The following is a 16,574-nucleotide window of genomic DNA, read 5'->3' on the forward strand; positions in this document are numbered from 1 at the left end:
GGTACCTATTTATGTACTTGCACTGGCATGCTTTTGAACTGCTAGGTTGGCAGGAGCTGGGACAGAGCAATGGGAGCTCACCCTGTTGCGGGGATCCAAACAGCTGACCTTCTGATTAGCAAGCCCAAAAGGCTCAGTGGTTTAGACCACAGCGCAACCCACATCTCTTGAAATATAGACTTGGAGGATCTGTATTGGAGGGTCTATATTAGTAGTCACAGGAAAGGAAGGATAAATAATCTTTCAGCTTGATGTACAGTGGAACCTCGGGTTACAGACGCTTCAGGTTATGCGTTTTCGGGCTGCGCACTGCGCTGAACCAAGAAGTACTGGAGCGGGTTACTTCCAGGTTTCGGCTCTCACGCATGCACAAAAGCACTGAATCGCGACCCGCGTGTGCGCAGACGTGGCGCTGCATGTTGCGAACACTGCAGGTTGCGAACGTGCCTCCTGCACGGATCACATTCGCAACCCGAGGTTCCACTGTATCTTCTGTTTCTTACGGGGCAATAGGAATAAAGTTTTATAAACAAATAGCTTTTTGACCTGAGATGCCCCCAAATGGTGAACAACATATTAAAATAGAAACCAGATAAGAGAACATTCTAACAAATGTGTTGGTTTGTTACTTTTAGTCATTTAAAAGCAGGATCATTTTATTAATAGCATGTAATGGTAGTAGGAGTTTTATAGCTGGAGGCAGTATTAAGGGTTGGGGAAGCTAGCAGTCAGAAAGTTTAATTTTAAAATCCAGCTTGAACAACATTTGAACAAATTCCAGTGTATTTTTATTTTTCTTTGAAGATCTTCTCGTAGACATGTTGGGGGTACTTGCCAGCTACAGCATCACTGTCAAGGAGTTGAAACTTTTGTTCAGCATGCTTCGTGGTGAAAATGGAATATGGGTAAGCTGTATCTGGTGCAATGATGTTTATGATTTATTTTATTTGTCCATAGATTTGTGTGAAATTAAAAGTTTGTCTCTGTTTTAAATATTGTTTTTGCTAACTGCTTGCAGAATTATTTTCTAGTCTTGTTAGGAAACTTGCAAATAGCGAATGCATTGCAAAGATAATCATTATCAGGTGGTTGTATTTTACAGTTCCACAATTGTGTTTTTTGACAGCCTAGACATGCAGTCAAGCTCTTGTCAGTCCTTAATCAGATGCCACAGAGACATGGTCCTGACACTTTTTTCAACTTCCCAGGCTGCAGTGCTGCAGTAAGTTTTAAACAATATCTATCTTTCCTAAATGAAAATTAAAAGTTTAAAATTCATAAGAAATAAGAAATGAAATCCTTATCTATTGGGCAAATGTATTTTGCAGTCTTTGAGGGAATATATTTGGTAAATATTCTACATATAATAGTACTATTTTTCAGTACTATAACACTTGGGATAAAGATTCCTTTTAATATATTTTACCCAGTAAAATAGTTTGCGTTAGGAACTACTGTGGGCTCCCCTCCTCTATTACGCTATGCCATTGTTTGGTATGTTCTTAGCATATTAAAAAAAAAAGAGAGGTGAAAAAGAGTAAGCCCTGACTAAAATTGTTGACCAGTTGGTTTTAAAGTCCTCTTGTCACCTCTAACTCATTATTCTAGTATTAAGGTGTGTGATGGTGGGATATGCAGATTTGCTCGTAGTGAGATTAGAAATAGTTTTATTGCCTAAAAATATAATTTAGCATTCTAGCACAATACATGTTATTGTTGTTTTACTTTTTTATAGGCAATTGCATTGCCTCCTATTGCCAAGTGGCCTTATCAAAATGGGTTTACGCTTAACACTTGGTTTCGCATGGATCCATTGAACAATATTAATGTAGATAAGGATAAACCGTATCTCTATTGGTAAGTAAAATCAATGTATTTTGAGTCTATTTTTGAAATGAAAAATTTAATGAGTTCATTTTTAATATTTATTGAAGTGATTTGTTACTTAGATCAGCAATAGCCAATAGGCAGAATGGAGGCTGGACCTTGGTTGCACATAATTTTATATGATTTTTATTGAACTTGCAGCATTTTCATTAAGCTAATTTAAATTGTTGTCCCGTGTTGCATTCATAATGAAAATAAACATGTTATCAAAAGTTGAGAAAAATAGATATTTTGATACTTCATTCCTGTTCCAGGCCTGTGATACCCTTCATACTTTTCACCTCTGCAGGAATCAAATTCTGTATCAAAATACATTTATGGCTTCTAGATTTCTGTCTTTACTTAGCATTCAGTTCATTAGCATCTATTTGTATGGTGAAGTATAGGTTTTAAGAGTGTCATATACTTGAAAGAAAAACCTGAATGATTAATGAGACTAAAATTTTGTCCGTCTGAATTTCTACCTGAACTTTTTAAAGGCCCATTTTGCAAGATTTTATAAAATAACAATCTTAGATTACGAAAAAGTAAATGTGTTGTTGAAAAACACTTCATTGAATATGTGTATATGCTGCATAGATTTGCATGCCAGGAATTGGATCTTAGAAGTAGCCTCTGGCTCCCTGAGAAATGTACATGCAACTCATAGTTTTTACAGTGTAATATGTGAAGTAGCCCTGGCAAAGAGCAATTTGGTGCCAGTTATTTTAAGGATCAGAAGTCTTCTCTTTCTAAAAAAATATGTGGCTGTTGTCACCTATAGGATTTCCAAACTGTGATTCAGTCAAGTGCCTTGCAAGACTCTGAGGACAAAGTTGTTGGACTTCATAGTGTCTTATATGCCACTATCACAGCAAATCTAGTAGAGGTGTCCATTGCTGTATTTGGTCCAATGTTATAAGATCATTTCATTTAAACTATCCTGTCTGATCATGTGGATAGGATACTAGGATACTTGATCCAACCACATGCCCTCTGGACTACTTCCCTTCCTGACTGATTTAAGCTAGCTGGAGTGGTGTGGTTGAGTAGGTCCAGGGTGTTGTGAATGCATTATTGTGTGATGTAGGGGTAGCAGCCACCCTTAAAGAGGCAGTGCTGTGGCTGCTACTTAAAAAGCCCACATTGGACCCATTGGTATGAAATAACTACCAAGCATTTTCCAATATTGTGTTTGCGGGAGGAGGTTGTAGAAAGAGTGGTAGCAGAAAAAACTGCAGGTGTTCCTGATAGGTAATGATTAGCTGGATCCCCTTCAGTCTAGGTTTAGGCCTAGTTTTAAGATTGGCATTGGTTGCCGTCATGGATGACTTGTATCAGGAGATAGACAGGGGGAATTGCTACAGTGACCTTGCTACTCTTACCATTGACCACAGTATTCTTCATAATTGACTGAGTGTGATGATCATTGTACTATAGTGCTTCCTTTCCTATCTGCATACTCAAGTCCACACAGTAACATTGGAGGAGCATTCTTTGAGCTCCTGGCGCTTATTCTGTGGGGTTGCTCAGGGCACCTTTATGTCCCAAGAGTTATTTAACATCTATATGAAGCCATTTGGAGTGATCATTAGGAGTTTTGCAGCATGGTGCCATAGGTATACTGATGAAACACAGTTCTGTTTCTGCATAACATTTGAATCAGGTGTGGCTGTGAAATTCCTGGACTGGTGCCTTAATGCAGTGGTGGACCGGATGAAGCCCAATATACTGAGTTTGAACTTTTGGAGTATGGTGGCTCTGTTACAGTGTATGTGTCTGAACCCACTCGTGTGTCCAGCACTTATGTGAATTCATACACACACTACCAAGAAGTTTTGGATGTTTTGCTAGAGTTACGAAGTGCCTGTGTTATGAATATGTGTTTACCTGATGCCCACAATAAGTTTTCACACAAAAGCAATTTTAAAAATTGGTTTATTACATGAAATGTGAGTGATAGAATATATAAATGCTGCTTCAAATAGCAAAATTAGCAGGCAGCAAATCCTACAGGCAGCAAATCCTACAGTACTTACACACCTTGATCTAAAGAGTGACAGCATCCCTAACCATTCTCAAAATCTGTGTCCTGAAGTGGAGCATAGTGTCAGGCTGGTCCTCGGGAGCACTGTTGATGCTGAGGGAATTTACCAATTTTAAGGCAAGACAGTTCAATCCAGAAATCTGGGTTAGTTAGTACATGGCATTTTTCCTACATGGGTGTAATGGGGGGGGGGGCATAAACCCATGCACACATTTTCAAAAATTACTCTAGCTTTCCAGTATAAAAGACACATAATTTTCATGTGGCTTTATACATGGAAAATGTTGTATATGAAGAAATCCTTGGGATAAGCTTGGTGCATTTTGCTTCATTTTTGGTGCTGCTTATTTTGACATGCAGGAATTCTTCACAAGTTGACAATTGATTTAATTAGAGATTTTGCTGCATATCCTGGAGTGAGATTGTTCAAATGTCTGGAAATAAATCAAAGCAGAATGTCAAGTTTTCTGCAGCATATTTCGAGGTGAATGGAGGACATGTTTCTGCTCCCATTCAAATGAGCAAAATCTAACATGAAGGAATATTCCTCCAAACCTCAATTCGTATGTGATCAGAGGTGGCAGAACTTGATATTTAAATGGTTAGTTGGAGCTGCAACTGATATAAACTTAGTGATTTTTTAAAATGTTACATTCTTTTATCATTAATTACTTAATGTGATGACTATGACCCAGCCACCTTTAGTTCCTGGCCACCTGGAGAAGGAGACCTGGCCACAACAGTTTACCCCTCTCTTGTATTTTCCCCTTCCCTCATTGAAGTACTTGCTACTACCAGTCAAAACAAAATTTTTTTTCCCTTCCAGTAGCACCTTAAAGACCAACTAAGTTAGTTCTTGGTATGAGCTTTCGTGTGCATGCACACGAAAAAAATTTTTTTGTTTTGACTATGGCAGACCAACACGGCTACCTATCCGTAATTGCTACTACCAGATTATTTACAGGTAGTCCCTTATCAAAAAGCCTCCAAGGGGTCTCTGAAGGCTCCTTAGATAGGAAATTAAAGCTCCAAATGCTAGAGGGTTTAGAACCTGAGACTATAGGAACATAAGATTTGCCCTGCAGAATCAGGCCAGTGACCCAGTTAGTATAGCATCCTATTCTCACACCGGCCAACCAGATGCCTCTGGGAATCTGTCAAGCAGGATCTAAGCACATGAGCACTCCCATAAGCAAATGGTGTTTGGAAGCATTGCTGTCTCCAGCTGTGGAGGTTTAAACAATGAGTTTACTAAGATGAAGAAATACAGAGTTTTAAAAGAGAGGAATCAGTTATAGAAAACTGGTATTTTGGGGTTTGGAGAAAAATTGTCAAAACAAGGTAGATTAAAACACATTCACTTTCCTTGGATTAAATCTCATATAGGTATATAAATTCAACAAACAACAACAACAACAGTCCCTAAACAACCTTTCTTCCTCATCATGCTGACTCCTGCATTTATCTACTTGCCTTCTGTCTGTTTGTCTTTTTTAGACCTCCCTTTTCAGTCACATGCTTCTCCCTGCAAGCAAGTTTAGAGCTTTTAAATCTCCTGACCCCAGAGAGAGATGCTTTATGAGCATTAGGGCATACATTGGAACTCCAAGTTAACTCTATACACCCTAAATAAGCACGAAAAAATATGGATTCCCAATTTATACAGGTGTCCCACCACATACGTGGGGTTGTGTTCTGGGATTGAAAACACATAAATTGGGGAGCATGCCACTTTAATAGTGAGGGCGCGCAGGGAGGAGAAGGGGGAGAGAGACGTCCATCACCAGGACTGTTGCCCCTCCACTTGGGGCTGCTGCCTCTAGCCTTCCCTTCAGTCACTTCCAGGTAGTGGCCCTGAGTAACTTCTGAGTAGCAGTAGTTCACTTTCTTTGCTTTCCTTCTCCCCTTCCCATTTTGACCCAGCTGCTCTTGTTGCCCTCGGCCTCCCCTATCGGCTCAGCTACTCACACTTTCCCACAACCCTCTTTCTCCTCCATGCTCTGGCCCTGCCTGGTTTGGAGACGGATTTGTTCCTCTCCCACTGGCTTGGGCTGGCATGGCTAGTTGGGCAGTCAGTCACTCATTCACTCATTCTCTAGGGTGCCCCTGAGGGGTGCTTCGGGGCACAGTGGGCAGGCGCTGATCCCATGTGCTCTGGTCCCCTCCCCCTGCCTGCCTATCTCTTTTGTCTGAGGTTGAGTGGCCTGGCAGTGGTGGTGGTGGCTCAGGACTTGCACAGTGCATGGGCGATCGCACATGGGTGGTGGCGGCTCTGACTGCCTGCTTTCACCTATTGTTTGGTGCCACAGCTGGGTGTGCACCGACATGTGCCACAAAGTGCTCGGGGGGGGGATCTGAGCCACAGGTAGGAGTGGCCAATCTATTTCCCAGCGCTGCACGTCTACGTGGTTGCATATGGGTCAAACACAAGTAAGTGAGGGGATGCCTGTATACAAGCGGTAAAGTGCAACTCTTTCGCAATTTGCTACAAATTAACAGTTTAAGCTTATGAAGACTGTTAAGTTTTGAAGATGTTTGGAAATCGTCAGAGGATCTGTCAGTTCCCCTGAACAGATTTTGGTGGTGCATAGGGTGCTGCTGGTGGGAAGTAAGAGCCATTCCGTCACGGCAGATACATGCTGTCAGATATTACCCTGTGGTCATAGAATCATAGAATTCTAGAACTGGAAGGCACCCCAAAGCTCATCCAGTTTAACCTCATGTAATCCAGGAATCTCAATTAAAGCACCCGTGGTAACTGTTTAGTAAAGCTCTCTTGTATATATTTCTTTATTATACTGCGCTAAATGTTTAACGTAAATGACAAGAGCAACAAAAAGCACCACATAGAAGCAAGAGGATTATCTTTTAGTGATTATAAACAAGAAAAGTAGGCAGATGAGCTCTTGCTTTTCTACTTCTGGTGCCTTTGATTATGGAAAGGTAGAAATAATAGCCAATGTTAAATTTGATAATCTGAATTAACACCATTCAGTAGAACAGCTGTTTAGAATTTTAACTGAATGGTAATGGTAACAGACACAACAAAGTAAGGTTGAAAAGGCTTTAAACAAATTTGTCCACACAGACTTGGAAAAAAAAATTTGTAACAAAGCAAATATAATGGATTCAGAACACACAGAGTAACAAATCTACCCTCTTTTGTGAAGGACCTGACTACTTCTTGTTTTGACAAATTATTGGAACAAGGTCATGCACGTTCAAATCCCTCCCCTGCCATGAACTGATGAGATAGTAGCAAAAAAGTCCTTAAAACTTAGCTTCACTTCCTGATCTCTAAAAGGGGATGTCAGTGATGTATGTCAGAGCTGGTGCAAAGACAAGCATAGCAAAGTGTTTAAAATGTTTATTAAGTTAGAAGATGCCCGAAGCATTTGAAAAGATGTCATACCGCATTGTGCAGATAGTGGCAGAAGGCCAGTCAACTATTTTCCATTATTCTAGATTCCAGGATTTGATCATTGTAAATAACTAAAGCAACAATCAACCATTTGAAAGACTTTTCTGTGTTTCTGTGGAGTGGAGTGCGTACTTATTATAATGCATGAATGGACAGTTATAACTCTTAACCTTTTATCTAAATTAAGCATGTCGTGGTTTTGCTAGATCAAGGTAATTTTCTCATATATTTTTTAAAAACATGCTCTTATTTCAGTTTTCGCACTAGCAAAGGTGTTGGGTATTCTGCTCATTTTGTTGGCAACTGCTTAATAGTCACATCATTGAAGTCAAAAGGCAAAGGTTTTCAACACTGTGTGAAGTATGATTTTCAGCCACGAAAGGTAAGCACAAAATGCTTATATAATGAATGGCAAGGAATAGTCAGATACCCCTGCAGTCAGTTTAATTTCATATAATTGTGGTTAAACTCATAAAGGTAATCTCAAGAACAGCTAATTTGTTCTAATTATTAATTTTATTTTGAACTAATCTGGAAATGAAGCACTTCAGCAGATCAGTTGCACAATGTATGTAACAGGTTGTCAAAACAGACATTCCACATAATAAAATTTCTATGCATTTATTTTGGTCCTTTTTATAAGAGTTTCCTCTGCTTTCAATGTAAAAAGAAAATGGATTGGAACAGACTATTTTCAATAAAATAAAAAAGCAAAGTCTGTAAATCCTATCTCATTCGGTTTAAGAGAGCTTGCTACAATCGCAAATGTAGTGTGAATTGATAGTCTGGTTACCTGGTTACCATTGTTTGCAAGCATAAGGACTTGCCATAACGTCCTTCAACAAATGCTGCTGCTGCTTTAATTTCTGGAAGGCCTTCATTTCAAGGTGTTTTTCACCTTGACCTTCAGCACAGCTGGGAAGACATTTAACCTTAATTCTAGCTGTTCTACAAATAGGAAAATATAGATACTAGTATTCCTTCCTTCCAACTTGAATGCATAATAGTGGTCTGGGTGTCTGTTGTATGCCTATATTTGCTGTTCAGTGACATTTCCAGTCTTCAAAAGAATGCAGGTAAAAAGTATTTAAAGGTGACATGTAACAGGATTACCGGCGTTCCATTGCTATTAGGATTATATTATAATCTACTTGAAAATGCCAAAAATAAATAGAATATAAAGCATATCATGAGGTTTAAATGAAATGCAGTATTTATTTTTCCCCAATAAAAAGATCTAAATTCCAAACAAATTAGCTTCCCTTTACAAACCCAGTAATTCAGCCACCATCCAGTGTACCTCTTATAGAACTGCCTCTTATGGAAGAAAACAGTATGGCAATGCTTAACTTAAAATAGCAACTTATTAATTACAAAACATGTTCTTAAATAAACTAAGAGCTAAAGAGTTTTTGTGAACATGGAATGTGCGTTGCCAGGCCCCACAATATTTGACTGACCTTTATAGCCATATTGTAAATTATGGGTTGTTGGGGTCCAGCCCCTTTTCTTACTGTTTTGACTTAAAATAAATAAGAACTGCATGCAAAGTATATGCTTATAAGGCTCCAAGCACAACCAGTATTTTTACATATATTGTTATGAGTCCTACTGATTTAAGTAGATTGGGGATGCCTTACTCCAAGTATTGGGAAATTGGAAAAGAAAATCACCAGTGGTTAGGAGCATATATAAAGCTTATAATGCAAAAATACATACACATGAGGAAAGTTTTTCATATATAGGTAATTGAGGCCAATTGTTACAGTAGCTAGGGTTCAAGTTTCTCTTTAAACAGACCAATTTAGGTGATTTAGTAGTAGTAGTCATAAATTAGCAGTCAGGTGGTTCATATAAAAAACAATTTTTGGAACTGCTGAACTGTTTGCCTTTTCTCATGGGGAACCTCTAGCTAAACATGTAGTCTAGAACCTGAAGTCTGTGAATTCTCAGTTTAGATTGTGTTTGTAGGTCGTTTGTGTTTATATATTTCTTAATTTTTAATTTCTATGATAACTATAACTATAGCTAAAGATTTCAGTGTAACTGGAAACTTGTTTATTACAGGACAATTGCAGTTCTCTTGTTTTTTTAAAGAAAGCACTAATCTAATGTATTAGAATTAAAAGTGTGATATTTTAAAAATTGCAAGATTGTTGATTCATGTTAATGGTGTGTTTTCCATTTCTTTCTAGTGGTACATGATTAGCATTGTACACATCTACAATCGCTGGAGAAACAGTGAAATTCGCTGTTATGTTAATGGTCAGCTTGTATCCTATGGTGACATGGCTTGGCATGTGAACACAAATGATGTATGTTTCTTCCCTTTATACTATACCTGAATATATGCACAATACAATTCATAAATATATTTCTTTCCAGAAACTGCTATGAGAGGAATAAGAGACAATGATTATTCCTCAGTCCAGGGTTCTCTCATTCTTCAAACAACTTACTTCAATTGAGTAAAGCCTTTTGGAGGCTCAGATTTCAATAGAATAGCAACACTGGAGAGAGGAAATTAAATGCTTTGTCTGGCACCATTTTTGCAGCCTAATTGCTATTTGCCACCCTTGTGTAAATGTACAAGGATCTGCATCTTTTTTCAACAGTGCAAAGGAAAATATTTGATTGTTCTCTTGGTGGAAAATGTTGCAGGGACAGAAGGATTAAATACCCTTTCCCCACAATTATGGGTAGAGGCTGCAGCTGCAGCTGCTGCTGAGATTTAGATGCCCCTCTGTAGAGGTGAAAGACCTGTTAGAAAAGACTGCTATCACAGGCTGATGGATCCAATTGGTTTGCAGATAACTCTGGAGACTTTTCCAGCTAGTAAGTCTGGATACTTTGTCAAAACCCTAATCAATCTGTGAAACATGAAAATGACTTGGGAAGTTGGCACAGATGCCCTCTGAACACCTTCTCCGACTGTGCCTTGCCCAAGCCTTAATGTGGCCATACACCGGAGATGCAACGAAACAAGTTGGAAGATAGCTGAAATGCAAATGGAGGAAGACGCCAGACACATACAGTCGAACACAAGTGTGTGTGCACATTGCTAAACTTACTTCGTGGCAGTGAAGAACAGTTACTCTCTGCCACCATTGGAACCTTAGTGTCTTGTCCAGCAAAGCTTATGAGTCCTTTTATTTTCTTGCCCTAAGAAGGTGGTGAAACCCTCACTACCCTACTGTAATTTATTTGCAAGACATTTTGAGGACAATCCTGTTTATTATCCACAGGATCTTAGACTCTGCTATTGTAACAGGTGATGCTGGTTTTCAGAGCACTGTCAGGTCAGGTGTTAATGGACAAGTTCCAGTTGATAAAACTAGAGGACATGGACAAGGTGCTTGAATGGGTGTTGGTGAACACTTGCATTATTGACCTTTGCCGCTCATGGCTGATAATGTCTAGCTGGGACAGGACTGTTGGCTGAGCCCTGAAGGTAATTAATACTTTTCTGAGAGAGGTGCAGTGGTCCTAGACTGTCTGAACAGTATCAGTGAGGCCACTCCTTAAGAAACTCGTCTTGAACTCAGAATACTTGAACAGCTATTGGCTGGTTGAAATTGCCCCCTTCCTGTGCAAAGTACTTGAATGGGTGGGCAATGACCAACTCCAGGCACTCTGGAATAAGACTAATTGTCTAGATCCATTTCAGTGAGGGGTCACACCCAGTATTGACACGTGATACCACTTTGGTTTCCATGTATGATGACTGATGTCTGGAGAGGCATAGTGGGATTGTGTTGTTCTTGATCTCTTGGTAGCTTTTTATACCACTGAACATGATATTCTAAGCAGAGGATTCAAATTGGATGCATTGTTTGCAGTGCTATTGCTCCACTTGGATGGCCATCTCCATAAAGTGGTGCTTGGGAAATGAAGGTTTTCCCCAAAGAGCCTCTAATGTGGGGCTCTTTGTTCTTATCCCCCATGCTCATGGAAATGCTGAGTGAGGTTATCTGGAGTCTGGGATATGTTATCAATATGCAGTGAGGATTGATTCATTGTTTGTTGAAAAAATAATACAATGTATATATGTGGGGAAATGAAAAGCTTTTACATGGCAGATTCTTAAAACATTGTATCATTTTGGCTTTGCCTGTCTTAAACTGCATTTTATTGTTCATTTTTCTAAATATTTACATTTTTAATACAGAGCTATGATAAATGTTTTCTGGGATCATCTGAAACTGCTGATGCAAATAGAGTGTTTTGTGGTCAACTTGGAGCAGTCTATGTATTCACCGAAGCTCTCAACCCAGCACAGATATTTGCAATACATCAGTTAGGACCAGGATATAAGGTAGTAGTTGTCATAATTTCAATTTAGAAAACAACTGCTAAAGTAAATGTACAATGCAATTGTTTAGCTGCCTTAATGTTGTTTGAAATCCTTTTAATTCTCTTAAATTATAACTATGGCTTTATGTAAATGTGTGTGTGTGTGTGTGCGCACATTGATATCCAACCAATGCACCAAGCTAAATCAAATAGATATAAAGCAGAGCAGCAGAATATTGATAAAAAATATTGGGAGGTTAAGTGAAATTATATATACATCTGTATTGGTTTATTATGGTTCTAATCCTGCGTCTCCATTTGCCTGCTCAGGGTGGGTAAAAAAATCATGAATGAACAAAACAATTATAAGCACATCAATACCCACAAACACAAGAATCAGCAAATGGACATTAGCACTAATAATGTAGTAATTGGCTATTCTGAAATGGGTAAGATTACTAATGGCTTTAGGTAACATTGTATCAGGCTTTTAATGTATCTTGAATACTTTTACCAAATGTTTTGTCTTTGGCTGTCAAATGATTGCAAAAAATAATAACTGCAGCGTGTGATACTAACAAAGTTGGTAGTTGACTGCAGGAGAGAAATATTTTGTATATTGCACTGTCAATTGACCAGAAAATGAAGTTCTGAATCAGCATAAGTCTTATTGTAATAACTTTTGATCTTCAAAGTCTCGAATCCCTTGAATAAATCACACTGGGCACCTGCAAGGCATTGGTCAGCTTAAAATAATCTCTAGATCCCAGCCAAATACATATATATTTAAAGTATAGCGCCTCCAGCTCTTTCAGAACTTTGCACAGTTTTTAGCAAATAGAGCTTGCTGTGTGTTCCATTTTGCTTAAATAGAAAATAAATGTATCAATCAAAAGATACTGGCAGAATCTTCAATTTAGGATGGTATTAAATTCCCTAAGTATAAAAAAACCAAGTTCATGTATTTTAATGTAACTTTCTAATACTTTATGTGCATGGTTGTTGTTTTTCTTTTAAGTGTGTGCTATATTTCTTGGGCTAAGCAATCCAGTTATGCTGTGGAGGCGTGTGAAATATATAATTGACATCATAGCCTAAAGACGAGGGGTGGGAAACCCGAGTCCTCCGAAAGTTGTTGGCCCCCAGTTCCTATCAGCCCCAGCCAGCATGGCTAATGGTGAGGTTTTATGGAAGTTGTACTCCAGCAACTTCTGTGGGCCACAGTTCCGTATCCCTGATTATACACATTCAGTCCAGAAGGAGAGAAGGAAATTCCAGAGAACCTCTGCATACAGCTTCCTTGGAGTATTATGCATCTGCAAACATTTTATTACAGTACTTGTGCAATTCTTCTAAATTAGAATGGGCTTAATAACAATTACATTTAAAACAACAACAATGAGTAAACTGCAAAGTTAAATCATGCATTTAAATGGGTTCTTTCAGTACTGTGGTTAAATATTGTTTAAGGAGGAAACAAGTTCAGGAAGCAATTAATTCAGTGGCTGGTGATGTGATTCTGAGAGCCAGAAGCTGTGTCTGTTTGGCTTTCCTTTTTTAAAAAAAACAACAACAAGTAAGATATTAACAAAAATTAAAGGCAAAATTCTGAAATCAGCTGCCCATGTTCCTGGGAGTAAGCCAGTGGAATTTACATTGGAATGGACAAGTTTAGAATTGACTTGGGGTGTGCAGGCGGAGAAGAGGAGAGGCACAGGTTGAAATCCTTGTGTTGACTGGATGGTTACTTAACACTGTATTGAATAAAAGCCTAGCTTTAAAAAAACCAAACCAAGTCCACCAGTAAATTTAAAATATTTTGACTGTGCTACAAAGAGAATAATTTAGTTCTTTATAAAGGAAAATTACAAACTTGGTGGATTAGGAAAATGCTGTGGACATAGTGTATCTTGATTTCAGTAAGGCTTTTTCTATCTCGTGATATTCTCATGAGAAAGCTGGTAAAATGTGAGTTGAACGAGGTAACTTTTAAGTGGATTTGTAGCTGGTTGATTGACCCAAAGAGTTCTCATTAATGGTTCCTCGTAATTGTGGAAAAAAGTGACAAGTGGGGTGCCGCAGGGTTCTGTCCTGGGCCTGTTATTGTTCAATGTCCTTATAAATGACTTGGATGAAGGAATTGTTGTTTTTTTTTATAATATTTTTATTAAGCAATTTTTATATTCATACATACAAAACATACATAAACAAACAATAGACAAAAAACAAAACAAAAAACAAGTATCATTTCATGTCCTAATTTCTTAAACCTTTCTTCTTTGACTTCCTCATGCCTCCCGTTTCTGTATTCCAAATTCTAATCAATTGTTCAGCAAATCTTCCCTTATTTTACTGTAAATTTAAGCTAATCATCTTTGTTCTCCTTGTCTTAACCATTACTGATAGTAACCATTTACTTTAGTCCAACATCATTCTAGCTGTCATTGATTTTGTAATATTTCTTTAAATAGTCCTTAGACTTTTTCCATTCTTCTTCCGCCGCTTCTCTTCCCTGGTTTCGGATTCTGCTCGTCATTTCTGCCAAGCCCATATAGTCTATCACCTTCATCTGCCATTCTTCCAGTGTGGGTAAATCTTGCGTCTTCCAGTACTTCGCAATGAGTATTCTAGCTGCTGTTGTGGCGTACATAAAGAAAGTTATGTCTGTCTTTGACACCCCCTGGCCGACAATACCCAAGAGAAAGGCCTCTGGTTTCTTGGGGAAAGTATATTTAAATACCTTTTTCAGTTCATTATAGATCATTTCCCAGAATGCCTTAATCTTCGGGCACGTCCACCAGAGGTGAAAGAATGTACCTTCCTTTTCCTTACATTTCCAACATTTATTGTCAGGCAAATGGTAAATCTTTGCAAGCTTGACTGGGGTTATGTACCACCTATAGATCATTTTCATAATATTCTCTCTTAGGGCATTACATGCCGTAAATTTCATCCCGGTGGTCCACAACTTTTCCCAATCAGCAAACAAAATATTATGACCAATGTCCTGAGCCCATTTAATCATAGCTGATTTAACCGTTTCATCTTGTGTATTCCATTTCAGCAGAAGATTATACATTTTTGACAAATTCTTAGTACTGGATTCTAACAATTCAGTCTCCAATTTTGATTTTTCCACCTGGAAACCAATTTTACTGTCCAATTTAAATACTTCATTTATTTGGTGATAATGCAACCAATCTCTCACCTTCCCTTTTAGTTTCTCAAAACTCTGCAATCTCAATTTGTCCCCTTCCCTTTCCAGAATTTCCCAATATCTTGGCCATTTCGACTCCATATTTAACTTTTTAACTGCCTTAGCTTCCATTGGCGACAACCACCTAGGAGTTTTATTTTCCAGCAAATCTTTATATCTGACCCAGACATTTAATAGTGCTTTTCTGACAATATGGTTTTTAAAACTTTTGTGCGCTTTAACCTTGTCATACCACAGATATGCATGCCACCCAAAAATATTGTTAAAACCTTCCAAATGACTTGGATGAAGGAATTGAGGGAATGCCCATCAAATTTGCAGATGACACCAAACTGGGATGGGTAGCTAATGCTGCAGAAGACAGAATCAGAATTCAAAATGACCTTAACAGTTTGGAGAACCGGATGCACAAATAAAGGACGGGGAACACCTAGCTTACTAGCAGTACATGTGAAAAGGATCTAGAGGTCTTGGTGGACCACAAGCTTAACATGAGTCAACAGTGTGATGCAGCAGGGAAAAAAAAGCTAATGCTATTCTAGGCTGTATCAACAGAAGTATAGTGTCCAGAGCAAGGGAAGTAATAGTATCACTCTGATCTGCCTTAGTAAGACCACACTTGGATTACTGTGTCCAATTCTGGCCACCACAATTTAAGAAGGTTGTTGACAAGCTGGAACGGTGTAGAGGAGGGCAGCCAAGATCATCAAGGGTCTGGAAACTAAGACTTAAGAGGAGCGCTTGAAGGAGCTGAGTATGTTTAGCCTGGAAAAGAGGAGACTGAAAGGAGATATGATAGTCATATTCAAATATCTCAAGGGCTGTCACATGGAGGAGGAAGCATGCTTGTTTTCTCCTGCTCTGGAGAGTAGGACTCAAATCAAAGGCTTCAAGTTGCAATAAAGGAGATTCTGACTGAACTTTTGGAAAAAACTTTCTGACAGTAAGAGCTGTTCAGCAGTGGAACAGATTCCCGCTAGAGGTGGTGGAATCTCCTTCCTTGAAGGTTTTCAAACAGAGGTTGGATGCCCTTCTGTTATGGATGCTTTAGCTGAGATTGCTGCATTGCGGGGGGTTGGACTAGATGATCCTCAGGGTCCCTTCCAACTCTAAGATTCTATTATTCTATGTAATAAATATTGAACTGGAACATGTATGATTTATTCTGATTTAGTGATTGAAACATGATGATTGAGAATATCATTACTGCTTTTTCTCCCACATTACGTAAGAACTGTAATTATGACAATAATTTTCTATTTTAAAATTAATCCTTTCATCCCCAGAGTACTTTCAAATTTAAATCTGAGAGTGATATCCATCTTGCTGAGCACCACAAGCAGGTTCTATATGATGGGAAACTTGCAAGCAGTATTGCCTTCACTTACAACGCTAAGGCTACTGATGCTCAGTTATGCCTTGAATCCTCACCAAAGGAAAATCCTTCCATTTTTGTACACTCCCCACATGCTCTTATGCTTCAGGTTTGTGTAAATCGATTGTTTCCATGTTTAATTAATACCCCATTAAGTGGTAAAGACTGCCAAGTTTTAAGTGAACATTTTCTGTGAACTGTTTGTACAGTTTGGTTTCTCTTTCGGTTTAACCCTCATAACCTCTGAATAGATTGTCCTAGATTTTGCAGTCATATCCTGAACACAGTATGGTAGAGGCAAGGGGGCCATATTTCAGTGGCAGAGCATGACTGAAATAATATTTTAAATAAAAAG

At 38.5% G+C, this 16,574-nt stretch overlaps 1 protein-coding gene across 4 annotated transcripts in view; it reads left to right on the forward strand.

Moving 5' to 3' along the window:
* The window catches only part of NBEA (neurobeachin), a 359,299-nt gene that overhangs the window by 29,128 nt on the left and 313,597 nt on the right, over positions 1-16,574 (forward strand). For all 4 annotated transcript variants that reach the window (XM_053386038.1, XM_053386039.1, XM_053386041.1 and 1 more), the window contains exons 3-9: positions 805-905; positions 1,127-1,222; positions 1,736-1,857; positions 7,590-7,716; positions 9,530-9,649; positions 11,503-11,649; positions 16,131-16,328. In XM_053386038.1, coding sequence (XP_053242013.1) covers positions 805-905; positions 1,127-1,222; positions 1,736-1,857; positions 7,590-7,716; positions 9,530-9,649; positions 11,503-11,649; positions 16,131-16,328 — 911 coding nt within the window. The remainder of the gene's footprint in view (positions 1-804; positions 906-1,126; positions 1,223-1,735; positions 1,858-7,589; positions 7,717-9,529; positions 9,650-11,502; positions 11,650-16,130; positions 16,329-16,574) is intronic.

This window comes from Podarcis raffonei, chromosome 4 (genome assembly GCF_027172205.1).
Source record: "Podarcis raffonei isolate rPodRaf1 chromosome 4, rPodRaf1.pri, whole genome shotgun sequence".
NCBI lineage: Eukaryota > Metazoa > Chordata > Lepidosauria > Squamata > Lacertidae > Podarcis > Podarcis raffonei.